The sequence below is a fragment of the Ilyonectria robusta genome (assembly GCF_021365365.1).
Source record: "Ilyonectria robusta strain PMI_751 chromosome Unknown BGZ61scaffold_4, whole genome shotgun sequence".
NCBI lineage: Eukaryota > Fungi > Ascomycota > Sordariomycetes > Hypocreales > Nectriaceae > Ilyonectria > Ilyonectria robusta.
In genome coordinates, this window is record NW_025764438.1 from 1,070,243 (window position 1) to 1,085,484 (window position 15,242).

The 15,242-nt window shown below is 55.2% G+C and overlaps 7 protein-coding genes across 7 annotated transcripts; 5 read left to right on the plus strand and 2 right to left on the minus strand.

The window, feature by feature from the left end:
- Positions 1 to 111: 111 nt before the first annotated feature.
- BGZ61DRAFT_491208 (ClpP/crotonase-like domain-containing protein) lies at positions 112 to 1,606 on the plus strand (the record flags this gene model as incomplete). Its single annotated transcript, XM_046250409.1, has 2 exons — positions 112 to 159; positions 218 to 1,606. The coding sequence occupies 2 exons, from the start codon at positions 112 to 114 to the stop codon at positions 1,604 to 1,606; spliced, it is 1,437 nt and encodes a 478-aa protein (XP_046108386.1).
- Positions 1,607 to 2,025: 419 nt separating this feature from the next.
- Positions 2,026 to 2,914, minus strand: BGZ61DRAFT_444914 (uncharacterized protein). Its single transcript, XM_046245011.1, has one exon. It carries the CDS (start codon positions 2,683 to 2,685, stop codon positions 2,167 to 2,169), a length of 519 nt encoding a protein of 172 aa, XP_046108387.1. The 5' UTR covers positions 2,686 to 2,914; the 3' UTR covers positions 2,026 to 2,166.
- Positions 2,915 to 3,464: 550 nt separating this feature from the next.
- Positions 3,465 to 7,290, plus strand: BGZ61DRAFT_345221 (uncharacterized protein; the record flags this gene model as incomplete). The annotated part of the gene is made up of 2 exons (XM_046239766.1): positions 3,465 to 3,579; positions 3,632 to 7,290. The coding sequence occupies 2 exons, from the start codon at positions 3,465 to 3,467 to the stop codon at positions 7,288 to 7,290; spliced, it is 3,774 nt and encodes a 1,257-aa protein (XP_046108388.1).
- Positions 7,291 to 7,659: 369 nt separating this feature from the next.
- BGZ61DRAFT_163167 (DNA polymerase alpha subunit B N-terminal-domain-containing protein) lies at positions 7,660 to 9,819 on the plus strand. The gene is made up of 2 exons (XM_046237488.1): positions 7,660 to 8,244; positions 8,297 to 9,819. The coding sequence occupies exons 1-2, from the start codon at positions 7,778 to 7,780 to the stop codon at positions 9,639 to 9,641; spliced, it is 1,812 nt and encodes a 603-aa protein (XP_046108389.1). The 5' UTR covers positions 7,660 to 7,777; the 3' UTR covers positions 9,642 to 9,819.
- A 177-nt stretch (positions 9,820 to 9,996) lies between these two features.
- BGZ61DRAFT_474265 (splicing factor, Prp19-binding domain-containing protein) lies at positions 9,997 to 11,385 on the minus strand (the record flags this gene model as incomplete). The annotated part of the gene is made up of 1 exon (XM_046248557.1): positions 9,997 to 11,385. The coding sequence occupies one exon, from the start codon at positions 11,383 to 11,385 to the stop codon at positions 9,997 to 9,999; it is 1,389 nt and encodes a 462-aa protein (XP_046108390.1).
- Positions 11,386 to 12,050: 665 nt separating this feature from the next.
- Positions 12,051 to 13,041, plus strand: BGZ61DRAFT_474266 (uncharacterized protein; the record flags this gene model as incomplete). The annotated part of the gene is made up of 3 exons (XM_046248558.1): positions 12,051 to 12,083; positions 12,158 to 12,326; positions 12,380 to 13,041. The coding sequence occupies 3 exons, from the start codon at positions 12,051 to 12,053 to the stop codon at positions 13,039 to 13,041; spliced, it is 864 nt and encodes a 287-aa protein (XP_046108391.1).
- Positions 13,042 to 14,458: 1,417 nt separating this feature from the next.
- BGZ61DRAFT_585403 (uncharacterized protein) lies at positions 14,459 to 15,202 on the plus strand (the record flags this gene model as incomplete). Its single annotated transcript, XM_046256400.1, has 2 exons — positions 14,459 to 14,588; positions 14,666 to 15,202. Exons 1-2 carry the CDS (start codon positions 14,535 to 14,537, stop codon positions 15,200 to 15,202), a joined length of 591 nt encoding a protein of 196 aa, XP_046108392.1. The 5' UTR covers positions 14,459 to 14,534.
- Between the last annotated feature and the right edge of the window lie 40 nt (positions 15,203 to 15,242).

Here is a 15,242-nt window from a genome sequence, read left to right on the forward strand (position 1 = left end):
TCTCATGAGCGCATCGATAATTAAACTGTAATGTCCTTCAGAATTTTGGCAGCCCGAGCCGGCGTTGCGGCGAATACTGCAAGCAAACAGAGCTTCAGAAGCAGCTTCGGCATGGTTCAACAAGTCAAGGTCGTAGGCTCTTCGCTGGGCGCTCGACAGGTGAGATAACACTGCAAACCACCCGGAATAGCCTCAATTCCTAACCTGCATGGCGTAGCTGTCCACCGAAGCGACGACGATTAAGGAACTGCCGGGCGACGAAACCAACGATGTCGTTTTCGAGAGCAAGTATGGTCTGCGGACTGTGATGCTCAACCGACCCAAGAAACTCAACTCCCTGAACGGATCGATGATTCGCAAAATTGTGCCCCGGTTGATTGAGTGGGAGAAGTCGGATATGGCCAACGTCATCGTCATGAAGGGTGCTGGTGAGAAGTCACTGTGTGCCGGCGGCGACGTCGCGGCCCTGGCCCAATACAACCAGGAAGGCGAGAACGGATGGAAGAAGTCGGCCGACTACTTTGCCCTCGAATACAAGCTCGACCACTACATTTCGACTTACCAGAAGCCCTATATTGCATTCATGGACGGCATCACTATGGGCGGCGGTGTTGGTCTCAGTGCCCATGCGCCATTCCGAATTGCGACCGAGAAGACCGTCTTTGCCATGCCTGAGACGACAATTGGTTTCTTCCCCGACGTCGGAGCCTCCTTCTTCCTGCCACGGATGAACGGATCCGTCGGCACCTACCTTGCCCTGACCAGCGAACGAGTGTCTGGCGCGAACGTCTTTTACTCTGGTCTCGCCACCCACTACCTGCACTCGACCAGCCTGCCCGACCTGGAGGCCCGCCTGGCTGAGCTGCGGTTCCTCGACAGCGACAACCTCGCCGCACGACTTGCCCTGGTCAACGAGACCCTCGAGGAGTTCTGCACTGGTCTCCCGTATGATCAGCCCATCCAACTGGGCGGGGAGGTGCGCAAGGCGATTGACCGATGCTTCAACAAGAACAACATCAACGACATTATTGCTGCCTTGGAGGCGGAGCGGGGTCCGACTGAGGAGTGGGCGCAGAAGCAGCTGGCTACGTTACAGAAGAGGTCACCCACGGCTGTGCACGTGGCGCTGAGGCAGATGCGTGTGGCCGGCAAGTGGGACATTGCAGAGACTTTCCAGAAGGAGCACCAGATCGCGAGCAAGTTCATGCAGCACCCTGACTTCACCGAGGGCGTCACGGCGCTGCTGGTGCGCAAGGAGAAGCCCGTGTGGCAGCCCGAGTCGCTTGCCGCTGTCGGCAGCCAAAACGTGGCCAAGCCCTTCTTCGAGTTTGATAAGGAGAATAACCTGGAGCTCTTCACCGACCGAACGTACAAGCAGTACCCTTTCGCGAGCCTAGGTGTGCCCACGGAGGGTGAGATTCAGAAGCTGCTGAAGGACAACAACTACACCCCAGAGGAGCTCTCCTACGCTGTTATCAAGTCGCGAAACGGTCGCCAGGGCATCTCAGATGTGGTCAAGGAGATTCTCAGCCGCAAGACGGAAGTGGACTCCAAGGGCTTTGTCCAATGGGTGGATGACGAGTCTGTCCCGACGAGCCGACTGTAGAGCGCAGACCGGCCCAGGAAAGGGTGCGTTTGATGACGTCTGATAATTGTAAAAATAGAAGACACTACTCGATGGAGTCGTGTAGTGTATGCTATATGTTGATAGATGGAAATGATATCAAGTTCTACGCACGATGGTGATGATGCCTTTGTGTTGTGTTGGATGAAGATGATGGATGTTAGTGAGCGACGATGCAAAATGGAGATTGCATCATGGTTGCGGCGACTAAAACAATCCCCAGCCTAATCGTGGCGAATGGAGGGGCGCGTGTGGGGTGGAGGGAAAACCACCAAAAATCGACCAGATGAGGCGAAGAGCGGGCAGTGGAAAACCCTCATTTTATTGGGTGTCGGGGCAGAAAGGCTGAAGATGGAGGGAGGGATAAGACGCACTACGTGTGTGATGGAGGGGTGGGTTGGCGCCGATAGTGGGAGAAGTCGGGGCACAGAGACGGAGATGGAATCACGAGATGAGACCAGGCAGTGATGAAATGAGGGTCAAAAGGCGGCGTGGGTGATACAGCGTCATATCCCATCTCGACTCACTCATCCAAGAGATAGCTACGGTCCGATGTATGGGGGCGAGCGATGGAATGGCCTCAGGCAAAGGCCGGGGATATAAAAGGGACGGGTCCGCCCCATGGCAACGAGAAGGACGACAGCTGGATAAAAACCAGCCAGCAACCTCGCTCTTGCTCTTCCCTCTTCCACCATCTCTCCCGACTCTCGACCGGACTCGTTGCTGGGTGCCGAAGCACAGGCTCTCGAAAAGATCCAAAGCCTTCGCTCACAGCGGGGGGAAGCGGCTTGTTGGGTGGCCAACCGAACCACTATCCCGTGCGACCCCGGTCTCAGCAATCTCAGCAGTCTCAGCGAGGCAGCCAGGCCTGAGGCACAGCGCCGGAGCAGACCGACCGGCAAGGGGAGCAGCACGTGAGAGCAATCGCTCAAGCAGGTGCAAAACCAGGCAGGCGGCCGCTTATTAACACGCAGTCGAAGAGGTGCTCGGATCGGACCCCGATTGTCAGCAGCAACTCCAGCGCGGTGCGACCAACGAAAAGATACCTTGCGGTGGTACATCCAGAGGCAACGCCGGCGCCAAGAGCCACAGGCGGGGCCGCATCTGCCCCGAAAATCCCGGTGGGGCGACCTCCGAACGCTCCAAGCCCCAGGGTCCCAGGGCCTCCCGCTCCGCTTTGGGAGGAGCCCCGTGCGCTGCACGCTTGCACGCTGCACGTGTTTTCGCTCGGCGCGACGCCCGCTGCGCTGTGCGCTTCTATTCTCAACCTCCCGCGCCCCACCCACCCACCACCCACTGGAGTACCCGCTGCAACCACTGAAACAATACCTGCCACACCCATCTTTCACCAGGTCGGCCACCACTACGCTGAGGTGCACTAGGGTCCAACACCTCCAGCGCGTCATCGTCGACTTCTTTGTGTATTTTACACCACACTGACAGTCGCTGCATCTTCTGCTATTGACATTGTTGTCTTTATTTGCGGTCCCTCTCTTTTTTTGCTTTGCTATCACTGGTATCGCTTCTCCTTTATTCATCCCTGCACCTTGTCTCTCCGCGCGTTTCCCAAGGGTCCTTCCATCTTTAAGTGGTATCCACTTGCCTGACGCGATTCCTGGCGCGTCACGAACATGACGCCCGCCTCCCCATTTTGATACATACAACACCCTCGAGCGATCCCTTCTACACCATTTTCAAACCCACTTCCCACATCCACTTTTCTTCTCGACCATTCCTCCATCTGCAACTATTCTATCCTGCCTGGGAAAATAGCCGACTGCCTGAGTGTTCCCTTCCGTGTCTACGTGACTCTGGCATCTGCCCGGAGGGACCTACCGCCATGGCGTCGCCTGTGCCCATCGCCCCCGTCGGCGGCTGGAATCACAACGGCCAAGCCATGCCTCCGAATAACAACGAGTTTGAAGATTCAGGTGTCCAACTGAGACCTATGGGCCGTATGTCACCTCGTTCTCTGCCCCGTGTCCGCCTGGCTAACACATCTTACAGTCAAGGTACACTACACCTTTGACAAGGACAGCAAAATCAACTGCCTAGCAAGATACCCCCACACTCTCCAGGTCCAAACGATTCCCCTCGACGACAAGAACTCAATCGGCGTTATCGACTTGCGCGTGTGTCTGCAGGCAGTCACCGAATGCAGCCCCGAACTCGCCGCTCAAGATGGCGACTACACCGTCTACGCCCTCGACTACTCGGAACCGGACACACCATTGGTGGGGCAGGGCATGTTGTCGTGGGCATTGGAGTCGATGCGAGGTGACTGGAACATGCATCAGCTCAAGATGGTCACCGGCCGCGTTACCAAGAACCTACTCGCCGTCTTTGGTGGCGGTAACCGTGAGACCCTTGAGGTCAAGCTTAAGCTCACCGCCGCTGCCAAGGTCCAGCGTCCCGAGTGCCAACCCAGCATGGAGATGCAGCCGATGAGGCCCATGGACACAGTCATGACCCCAACCGGCACCGCAGAATGGAACTCCTTCATCCAGTCAAATCCTCAACTCGGTCACTCTGCTCACGTCTCGCGGGTGGCCTCTCCAGCCTTGTCCCAGGGCCCTCCTGCAGGTATGATCCGACGAGATTCTTTCGGCCCACCCGTCCAGAGCATGCCAATGCAGGAGATCCAGCGAGTGGCACCCGTGCCCGTCGACCCAGCAACCATGCCAGCTCAACCATCATCACGACCCTCTAGTAGGAGCTCGAGGAGGAAGCAGCCGACAGGACGCCCCCGAGGAAGACCACGAAAGAAGCCAGTCGAAGGCAACACATCGGGATACGAAGACGGAACTGAGGGAGAGGAAGGTCCTGCTAAGAAAAGAGCCAAGACGACCAAGGTCGATAAGGCCACCCCAAACCCGTTCGGTGCTGGCCCAGAATCCCTCCGAGTTGCTGCCAGCACCTCTGGCTCCATACGAAACTTCCGCCCCATTGCGGCTAACAACGACAATGCCGCAGGCAACCATCTGCAAGAGGTTCCGCGTGCCCCTACGCCTGTTCCTGAAGGTGGTCCGATGAACATTCCTCCGCGAGGTGGCCCAAACGGCAAGCCCCGGCGGGAGTCATCAATGCGCCAGGAGTTTACCTCAAACCTGGCCAACCAGTACCCCCAACAGCCGAAACGGGCTCCATCACCAAGCCAGGAGGACGGTCGGTCTCCTGAATCCCTCGCTCCGACTCCCAACTACTCAGAGGATAGCCCTCAAGATATTGGCTCCTCACCCCCAGTCGCTCGAACAGCCCCCTTCCTACGATCGAGCCCTCCTCCTTCCAGCCCGATTCTCCCGCCCATGCCCCAAGCTGCCGACGCTAGCTTCATGAATGGCGAACTCGATGATCTCTTTGACGAAGCAATTCTTCAACCGCTCAGGGAGAGCCAGCTCGCGACACATGCACCCGTACAGAAAGTCATCGAGGTGACCGACTCGACCGGAATACCTACCCGGGTTTTTCAGATGAAGGCCGGACCTGACGGCCACGGTCTCGTCCACATTCAAAACTACAACACTCCCCATCCCACCTCCACCCCAGCAGGACCACCATCCATCGAGGCTCCCTCACTACCTCCACTAAAGAAGAACCCCATCCGACCTCGGCCGGTAAATCCTACCGCCAAGCGTTCACGACCTTCACCACCCGCCCTCGCACCCACTCCACCACCCACAACGGACGCTATCGAAAAGAATGCGAGCCCAGTCCCTGTTTCTGAGGCCCCTGCAGCGGCAGCCGTCGAGCCTATGGAGATTGACGATGTGACGACAGAGACGTCAACATCCACTGAGTCAGTACTGGCTCTTGAAGCAGCTTTTACTCCGGACATCCTCCCACTCCAAGCGCCTCTCCCTAACCCCCTTAACTCCAACACGAACCCACCACGACACTTAAGTCGATCTCAATCGGCAGGCCCTTTGGCCTTTCCCACAGTGCCTGCCAGCGAGCCTGCCGGTCCATCCACCCTCTCACAGTCTATACTTCCAGACCCCCCGCGCGCCACAACCGAGATTCCCGCTGTCCTCCGTCGATCAAACTCCACCGGCCCCCTGAGCCTGCCCGTCCCTGCGAGCGACTCAGTAGGACCACCAGAGCCAGTCCTCAACTTGGCAAGTGTTGCCTTCTCCGAGGCACCTTGCCCTCCCAGCGATGCCCTCCCCGCTCCTTCATCTCCTCCTACAAAATCCAACAAGAACCAAGTCAAGAAGCAGTCCATAAAGCAGCGATTAGAGAAGGCCATCGCAAACGGCGAAATGCCTCCCTTTTGCACCAACTGCGGTGCTATCGAGACTCCAACTTGGCGCAAGATCTGGGTCCAGGACCATGATGGCGTACCGGAATACGTCGAGTACTCTGAGAAGCCGGGCCGGATCACCGCTATTGATGTTCTGAAGCGTGACGACGAGAACAAGCCTCTTTCTTACCGACTTATCAAGAAGTCTCTCGGCGGCGATGATGACAGGAGTGCCTGGCTGGAGCAACTCCTTTGTAATCCCTGCGGCATCTGGGTCACCAAGTACCGAACCCATCGTCCCCAGGATAAATGGGACAACAGCTTCGGACGACTTGGAGAGGCACGACGCAAACGAGGCCCTGGTCAAAATAACTCGAGATCTAAAAAGGCCCGCACTAAGAGTGACTCGCAGCCCAACTTGGCATCTGAGCCATACTTTGCGACTGACCCTCTTGGTCCTATTGAGCCATCCTCTCCGAAACACACTGAGGGTGCACCCTCCCAAGGATACACGGGTCCTGGCCTCGAGCAAACCCGAGACAGCGAGGCCCCTTCGATGCTCGGGAATGATCTACCCAACAATGACATGAGTCGTTCAAACCCAGGGTCAACACACTCGAGGGGCAGTGGGACCGCTCTTAGCCCTATCGACATTGACTTAGATGGGCAACTTGGAAGCACCAGGCGACTCCTTTTTCCCTCTCCTCGCAAAGACAATTCGCCTCGGGTTCTCGGAGAGTTGAACGTGAATATTGTTCAAACTACCGAGTGCAGACAAAACAAGGAGGTGGCTGATGAGAAGGAGAATATGGCCGTCAATGGACATGAGGAGGTGTCACAAGAGCACGATATCTTGGAGTCTCTGTTCCGAAGCCCAGCACATGCTCGCCCATCGACCCCTCCCCCAACGGCCAAGGCTACGACCAGTTCAACTCCTTTCAAGACGCCTACGCGTCCAACCCCAAGCCACCGACCTGTTACACGCAGCGTTTCTCGATCGCTACGCTCCGTGAGGGATGTCCTAATGTCTCCCAGTGGGCAGGCCCTGCTCCAACGAACGCCAACCAGGACTCCACGAGGTTCTCTTAACGTTCAGGGCAGTGCTAGCCGGCGACGAAGCCCTCGAAACCACCAAGTCAACTTTGACAGCGTTTTTGATACTCCCTTGAGTCGCACCATCAGCCAGATGCTCTCAGATCCTGCTTTTGATTTGGGCAACGGCGACCTAGATCTCAGCAGCCTACCAGCTCTAGACACCAGCCATGGCAACCTCATCGACTTTGGCAACCTTCTAAGCACTGATGCCGTGATGCCGAGCTCGCCCCCTAAGGATGGCTCGCTGGGCTTCGACTACAGTGGCTCTGCAGAGGTCTGGGCACAATGGAGCATTGAGCAAAGGGTTCGAGTACACGAGATGGAGGAGTAAATGAGTGTTTTTATGGACAACGACATTAGCGATACAGCGTTTTCTGGGTTGGTGCTACAGTATTATGGCACATTGCTATATTTACATAGACGGTGTTTTAAGGAACTGCGGAAACAGGCGCAGATGTCGAGCAAGGAACATGATGAGATGATCATGGTAGCTTTTGATGAAAGGATAATCGATTTTAATTTTCTTCAACCAGTTGCTTAATGTCCCCTCTGTGATGTCTAATCACCCACTGGTGTCGACTTACAAGGACGGTTGTACAGTATCCATATACCAATGCACTGTATGTTCACACTGCACTTAACGCGGGGAGAAAATGCGACGCGTCTACGGATCGCGTCTTGCAGACCCCACCATCCGTCCAACCACCATCACCATCACCATCAGACACAAGGAACACGCAACGATATTCCCAGGCCAAACCACAAACAATTTGCAATTCAATTATACAGGTGCCCGTCGCATCTCCCCGTCGCCCATCATGGCCGACGCCGAGCTTCAATCCCGCTTCTCCGCCCCCAACAAGCCGCTTGAGCCCGATGTTCTCAGCGAGCTCGAGTCCATTCTGCGCCTCCACAACCTGTCCGCCGAAGACCTCTACTTCAAGTGGGAGTCGTACTGCATAAAACTCGACCTCGACGCCCAGGACATTTCGCTCGATGCCGTGCGCAACCTCAAGCAGAGCATCCAGGACGCGCTCGAGAAGAGCCACCAACAGGTCCAGGTCAAGTCCGAGCGAAAAGTCGTTGCCACGCCGCGGGCTGGCGCGAAGGGCAGCGGTATGCTTGGCATGCTGGATGGGATGATGCCCAGCACGCCCGCAGCAGGTGGAAAGCTGGGCCGCGCGCCAGGCACTGGGAGTGCGCTGAAGAGAAAGTTGAACACGCCCAAGGGGTTGACAAGCTCCCCGGTGACAGCAAAGAGCGCCGTAAATGGATCTCAGTCTCAGTATGCAGCCCATTCTTGCTCCCAATACTTGTCTATTACTAACGCCAATCAGGGCCACGTCTTTCAACGATCGAGGAAATGCCGGAGAAGTCGTCGAGATCCTCAACGACCGCCTCACTGCTGCCGAACCTCCCATGGCACCCTTTGCCGAACCTCGCGTGAAGCTCACTGCTGCCTCCGACCAGAAGAAGATGAACTACAAGCCGCTATCCATGAAGCTGTCAGAAGCGAGCGAGATTCTCGATGACCGAATCGACGACTTCATGACGATTGTTCAGGAGCATCACAAGCTCGATGAGACAGCCTTCTGCAGCGCCGCCAGCCAGAGCACTACCGAGATTGTAGCTGTTGGGCGGATTGCGTCAGACTCGGCAGAGGGAAAACTGAATGCCGCCTCGCTCGTGTTGGAGACATCACGGCGCACTGGCATGGGTCTTCGAGTGCCGCTCAAGATGGACAACATCAAAAGTTGGAGCTTCTTTCCCGGCCAGATTGTCGCCTTTCGGGGGAGCAACGCGTCCGGAAACGAGTTTGTCGTCAATGAGATCCTCGAGATCCCTCTTCTCCCCAGCGCCGCCTCGGCCCCATCGGCCCTTGAAACTCACCGTGAGAGGCTCCGAGGAGGACCGGACGCTATGGACGACGACTCCGACCCAGCACCCCTGAATGTCATCTTCGCAGCGGGCCCTTACACGGCTGATGACAACCTCGACTTTGAGCCACTTCACGCTCTATGCAGCCAGGCAGCTGACACCTACGCCGACAGCCTCGTATTAACGGGTCCCTTTCTCGATATTGACCACCCTCTCATTGCGACGGGCAACTTCGACCTCCCTGAGGAGGCCAACTTCGACCCGGACACTGCTACTATGACTACTGTCTTCCGATACCTCGTTTCCCCCGCCTTCAACCGCCTCGCCTCTGCCAGCCCGCACCTCACCATCATCCTCATCCCCTCAGTGCGTGATGTTCTAGCCAAGCACGTCTCGTGGCCCCAGGACACCATCCCCCGCAAGGAGCTCGGCCTGCCCAAGTCGGTCCGCATCCTCACCAACCCCATGTCCCTCTCCATCAACGAGCTCATGCTCGGCGTGTCCTCCCAGGACATTCTCTCTCAACTCCGCAGCGAGGAAGTTGCCATGGGAAGCCCCGGCACCGACCTCATGGGCCGTTTGTGCCGCTACCTCGTTGAACAGCGCCACTACTTCCCACTTTTCCCGCCTACCGACCGCACAAGACTTGCCAAGACGGGCACAGAGGATGGTGTTGCTACAGGTGCGGCGTTGGATCTGAGCTATCTAAAGCTTGGTGAGATGGTCAATGTGCGACCAGATGTCATGATGGTGCCCAGTCTACTACCTCCGTTTGCAAAGGTAAACCTCCTCACTTCTCCATGACATGTTCCAATTCTAACATATCCACCAGGTCATCGAGAGTGTCCTCCTCATCAACCCAGGCTACCTCTCAAAACGGCGCGGCGCAGGCACATACGCACGCATGACACTGTACCCACCCCCCGTCGACAGCGGTGCTGAAATGGTCAGCCACCGGGTCTTCGATCGAGCGCGCGTCGAGATCGTAAGGATATAGAGCATAGGCGAGTAGCCAGGAACGGAGAATGACAAGACTAGCATGTTCTGTTTTGTATGTAATTTAACGATGAACGGAAAATAGGGAGTCTTCATGGCACGGCAGGGTGTGCGTTGGGTATTTCATTAATGGTTATACATTGGGGCCGTGGGGCCCGGCCGATCAGGCGTCTACTTTGCGTCTCTTGTCGCCGTCGTAGCGGTCGCCTCCGCGTGACGTGCTGCGCTTGCGACGACTTCGGTTGTCGTCCCTATCGCTATCACGCCGTGGTGAGCGCGATCGTGAGTGTGATTTCCGCCGGCGGTTGCCATCATCGTCATCTCTGCGGTAGCTGTCGCGTCGATCCCCCCTATCTCTATCTCGTCGGTCGTCCCTCCTGCGGTCGTCGTGCCGATCGCCCAATGGAATCGCATTCGCGCCCTTGGCTCCCCGTTCGTCGGGCTTAAAGCGGTCGTCGTCGGGTTGAAATCTCTCGTCGCCGTCGAAGCGCCCGCCCTTTCTCGGCCGATCATTGTTGTCGCCCCATCGTCCCGTGTCTTCGCTGCGCATGTCTCTGTACTTGGTGCCGCCCTTGCGACCGAGCTTGGCCATGTCGCGGCGCTGCAGGTACTCGGGCAGAGCCTCGCGGTTCCGCACGTCGTCGGCGATGCGGGTGCCCATGATGTCACGCTTGTCGAGACCTGCGGCCTTAGACTCTTCCTGGTAGAAGGCACCCTTGTGGAAGTAGCGCTGCATGAAACCCATCTTGCCCTTGGCGTCCTTCTCGTCCTGCTGCTTGGCGAGGAATTCTTCGTCCTCGGCCTGTCGCTCCTCCTCAGTCAGGTTGCGCCGGCGCTCAACCTCGGCGAGCTCGGCCTCGGCTTCCTCAATGGCAGTGCGAGCTCTCTTCAGACGCTTGAGCTCGCGGACGCGCCAGGCTGCCTCCTCGGCCTCTGGGTCGATCCCATCTGTTGTGTCCACGTCCGACTCCTCATTCTCCTCGTCGTCCCAGTGCTTCTTTCCAACTGCGCGCGCGGCGAGATCCTTCTTGATCTGCTCCTCGACGAGCTCGTCGGCAGCTTTCTTGCGAGCTTCTTCTTCGGCTTGTCGAGCTTCCTCCTCCTCTTGCGCAGGGTCCTTTGCATTCCCTCTTTGGCTCTTTGGCACAAACTTGGGCCGGATCATTAACCTCCGCGGGGCTTCTTCTTCGCTGCTCTCCTCTTCCGAGTCGCTCTCTTCTGAGTCGTCCTCGTCTTCTTCGGCGCTCTCCTCTTCCTCCTCCTCTTCCGTCACGAATCCCTCCTCGGCGGCCAGCCGCTCTGCCTTCTCCTGCGCGATCCGACGCTCCTCAGCGGCCGCCGCCTCTTTTCTCCGGGCATTCAGGTCGACTTTTCCTAGATTGCTCGAAATCTTTCCCGCGCTGGCGGCTTTCGGTGGGGGAGCGATGGTAGGCGCGGCGGGCGCTTCGGCGTCGCTGGCGTCGGAGTCGGAGTCTGATTCGGCGGCGGTGGCCTTGCCAGCACGGTAGCGCGCCGGCTTGACGGGGTTCGCGGTCATGCGCTTTGGCGGCATTGTGATGTGATGAGGAGGAATGAAGAAAGGGAAAGGGAAAGATGGTGGTTGGTGACGTTTGAAGCTGCATCGACTTGAAAATTGGGTGGAGCCAGGAGCTGATAACCTTATCGCTGGTTGTTACCCTATACCTCAGCTGCGTGCACTCTGCGTTACATGGTTATGGATTAGTATTCATTGTCTAGATGCCCAGATGAAGGCTGAAGTTTCTAATAGCCAGATATTTATCCATATTGTGTTTTCATATAAAAGACAGAATCTTGGAAACCTCGTGTCTCCCTAACGAGGCCGCGTCCCACAGCCCTTTACGATAACCTACACGCTCTAATTGTTCAGTGCCGAAGCGCCTTGCTTACTACCTCTATAGTCAACCCCGACAGATCTCGGCTTCCCAATCCATTTTTAGAGCCAAGCCTGAGTTGTCGCTGCTTTAGCCTGAGCAGAGGTGATCAGGTGGGTGATCAATACCTGAGCTGAGCGCACAGCCCTGTTTCAGGCCCCTATACACAGTTGCTGGCACGGATCGGATCGAAAAGCCACCAAAGAAGAAGGACCTCAGCCTTCTGATCCTGTCCCTGAACCCGCCCCTGAATCTATCTCCGGAGTTGATCATGATGTTGTCTCTGGAAATATTCATGGTTTAGCCACGTTGGCAGGCTCTCCATATGCTTCACACGAAGTTAAGGCATCACGCAAAAGTCGGTGGAAGATAGGAACACGATCCAAGGCAATTCGAAACAATACAAAGGCTGAGAGGCTGAACCAAACACAGCGACGTCTTCGAAAGCAAGCGGCCAGATTACAGAACGTCAAAAAACCCAATGGCTCTACGGCGGAGAAAGAAGAAGAAGGCGACGAAGAGGAAGCAGACGAATCTGCAAGACCAAGCCCAGTTTCTAATCCTGATGAACAATACAGCCTCCTAGCCACCACAGTCCAACGTAAGCTTCGTTTATATTTACCCTTCCTGTTGTTGTACTAATCACCACTTTAGGACACCAAACCCCAGCCTGGCACCTTCTCCATACGACATATCCAGCTATGGAGAACAAATTCCCTATTGCCTCAACACTCTCCAAGACGAGTACATGGCTGGCTAAGGAGGATCATCCATTCACAACTGGTATAACGAAGGCGAAATTGGAAGCTTTGAAGAGATCGCCCCGAAACAACAATCCTCTCGAAGAAAAACATAACGCAGCTCCTTTCAAATGGGTCTACTCACGTCACCTTTTGGGTGGCCTACTCCAGGTGGTTGGAGTCCCTGCTCCTAGACCCTGCAGATCGTGCGAGAGGGGCAAGGGACGCTGGACGACGTGTGTTATCAGCCACGACCATTCTTCCATCGACATTGCGAAGGGCGCATGTGCCAACTGCCTATACAGCACTGCGGGAGAGTACTGCTCATTCAGAGAGTTGTTACCTAAGGTCACAGCAGATACTGATATAAATCCTGAACTGCAGCATCTTGAGGGGAAGGAGTTTCCTACGCACCTCGCAGCCAAGGATGCTATCAAACAAGCTCAACAACACAATGGATATCAAATCGTCCGAATTTCAAGCAACCTACGACCAGCGAAACCTATGTTCTATAGGTTTTGTTGTTTTCGACGCGACGACCTCACTTCAGGTGGCGCTAAAATTGATGATCCCTGATTTTGGACTATTCAGGTCGATTTCATTGACGGCTCCTGGGTGGTTCAACGACCAGACGGTATACACAGTCACGATGCCATGGACTATACTACACCTCGGCCCAATTGGAGATGCGATATGTGCGAGCAAGACTTCAACTAGAATGAGAAGGATTCACACACCTGCCCAGGGCCTTTTAGCACATGCTATAAGTGCTGTGTCCGCTTTCCAGAAGGCGAGCTGGCGGCACATCGGCTTCTATGCCCAGTGCTTCGCTGCAGTACTTGCGGCAACAAAGTCAAAGACATGGAGCAGCATCGCAAGGATTGTCGCGGTCCACGCGAGAAACTGAGGAAACAGTGCACGAAATGCAGGCAATACTTCGACAAGAATAAGATTGAAGAACATGTTGAGGCTTGCGAGTATTGGCTCTGCAGGCACTTCTCAATAGTAATGTTGGCTGCAGAAAGAGACGAGCCTTCAAAGATCTGCCAGGAATGGCTCTGCGGTATTTGCTTGCAAGAATGAAAGCCTCAGAGAGGTACGAGCACCTGCCGAATTGTCCAGTGTGGAGATGCACGCACTGCATCAAAAAGTTTCCGCGGTCAGCTCAGGATGAACATATCCAGTCTTGCGAGTTCTGGTCCTGCAGAGCGTGTCTTCTGGTTGTCTTTAAGACAGAGAGAGACGCTCACTTGCAGAAATGCGATCGGTGGTGCTGTGGACGCTGCTACATGAGTATGTTGAAGTCTGAGAGAGATCAGCATCTGCAGAACTGCGAGTACTGGACATGCTCCCGATGTAGTAAGCACTATCTAACGTCGATGAGGGATGAGCATAAGGTTGCATGCCTTGAAGCACACCCAGCGCGTTGCAACTACTGCCGCAAGACTGGACAACGTAAGGAGATTTCTCAGCATGAAGCTGAATGCGATACTCGGATCTGTCCAGGCTGCAGACACGTCCTCAAAGTTGACACAATTGCGGCACATTGGGCAAAATGCACAAAGATGGTTTGTTCTAGCTGCTCCTGTATAGTTGAGCGCAACAGGCCTCATAACTGTCCAAAGCAGCTTTATCCAATCTGTCTCCGTCGTTTCTCTCGGGGATATGAGGATAAACATCTAAGAGAGTGTGAAGGATATAAGAAGGTTGACTCTCTTCATTCAAAGAAAGAGTCGGATCGTACTACCAGGTCAATTTTATCGCAGAATTTTCGATTTCCTCTCCTCGAAGGTTGCGCTAAAACCCTCACAACATTTCTCAAGCACCCTCACAACACATTCATTATTAATTTCAAGTATATCAACTCAGACGATGGGCCACTACCCCTTCAGGTAGCTATATTCGATGCTTTTGAGCGACAGGTTGTCCCCCCCACGGTCATAGATCATAAGATAACAGTTGGGGAACTCCGGCAAAAGATCAGCCTTTCGAAATTCCACCAAGCTCGCGGCCCGTTCGCCTCTGTTGGGGTGATTCAAAGGTTTCAGCCTAGCCGTGAGGAAGACAGAATGATAGGTCTGACGTGTCATGCGATTGCAGACCTTATGCGGAAGCATATCAATGTAAGTGCAACATTCGCCTTCTCTATCGCCTTCTTTTATTTGCTTTTTACTCATCTAACTTGCCTTCTCCTCCCTAGGAACATGGGCCCGTGGAAGTCTGCATTACTTGGGCAAGGACTCAAATCGATATTCGATGCTTGAGTTACATTCTCATGACTGCGGGCGCCGAAGATCTGCTGGTTCCTGAATGGAAATTTAGCGATCAGCCACTGGGATGGTATCATACTATCCGGCGTCAAATGAAACTTGACGCAAGAGTGCTGTCCTTGCAACTCTCGAAGCTCTACGGGACCTTATTCCCTGAGGATTGGAGGCTGACCTTGAATGCCCACGACGCCGGGGTTGATGTGATAATGACTATTCGATTAGTCAAGGCATACCTGCTGAGGGCCTTCAGCATGCCTCTTTCTGGGAAAATTAATTTCCACTTCTCCTCAGCTGATCGTGGCGCGAAGGGATGGGAATTGGACGTTGGGAAGTTGCTTAGCCTTCTCGAAAAGGCAACCCCTGCTATTGCCCTAAGCAAAGCCGACGATAACGAGATCAGCCAAAGTGGCATCAATGAGCCCTTGGACGACGACGAGGAGATTTTGGAGGATTTCTCAGACGATTAACCTCTGGAGGACATCCTAGACGATAAATCTGCGGGGGATC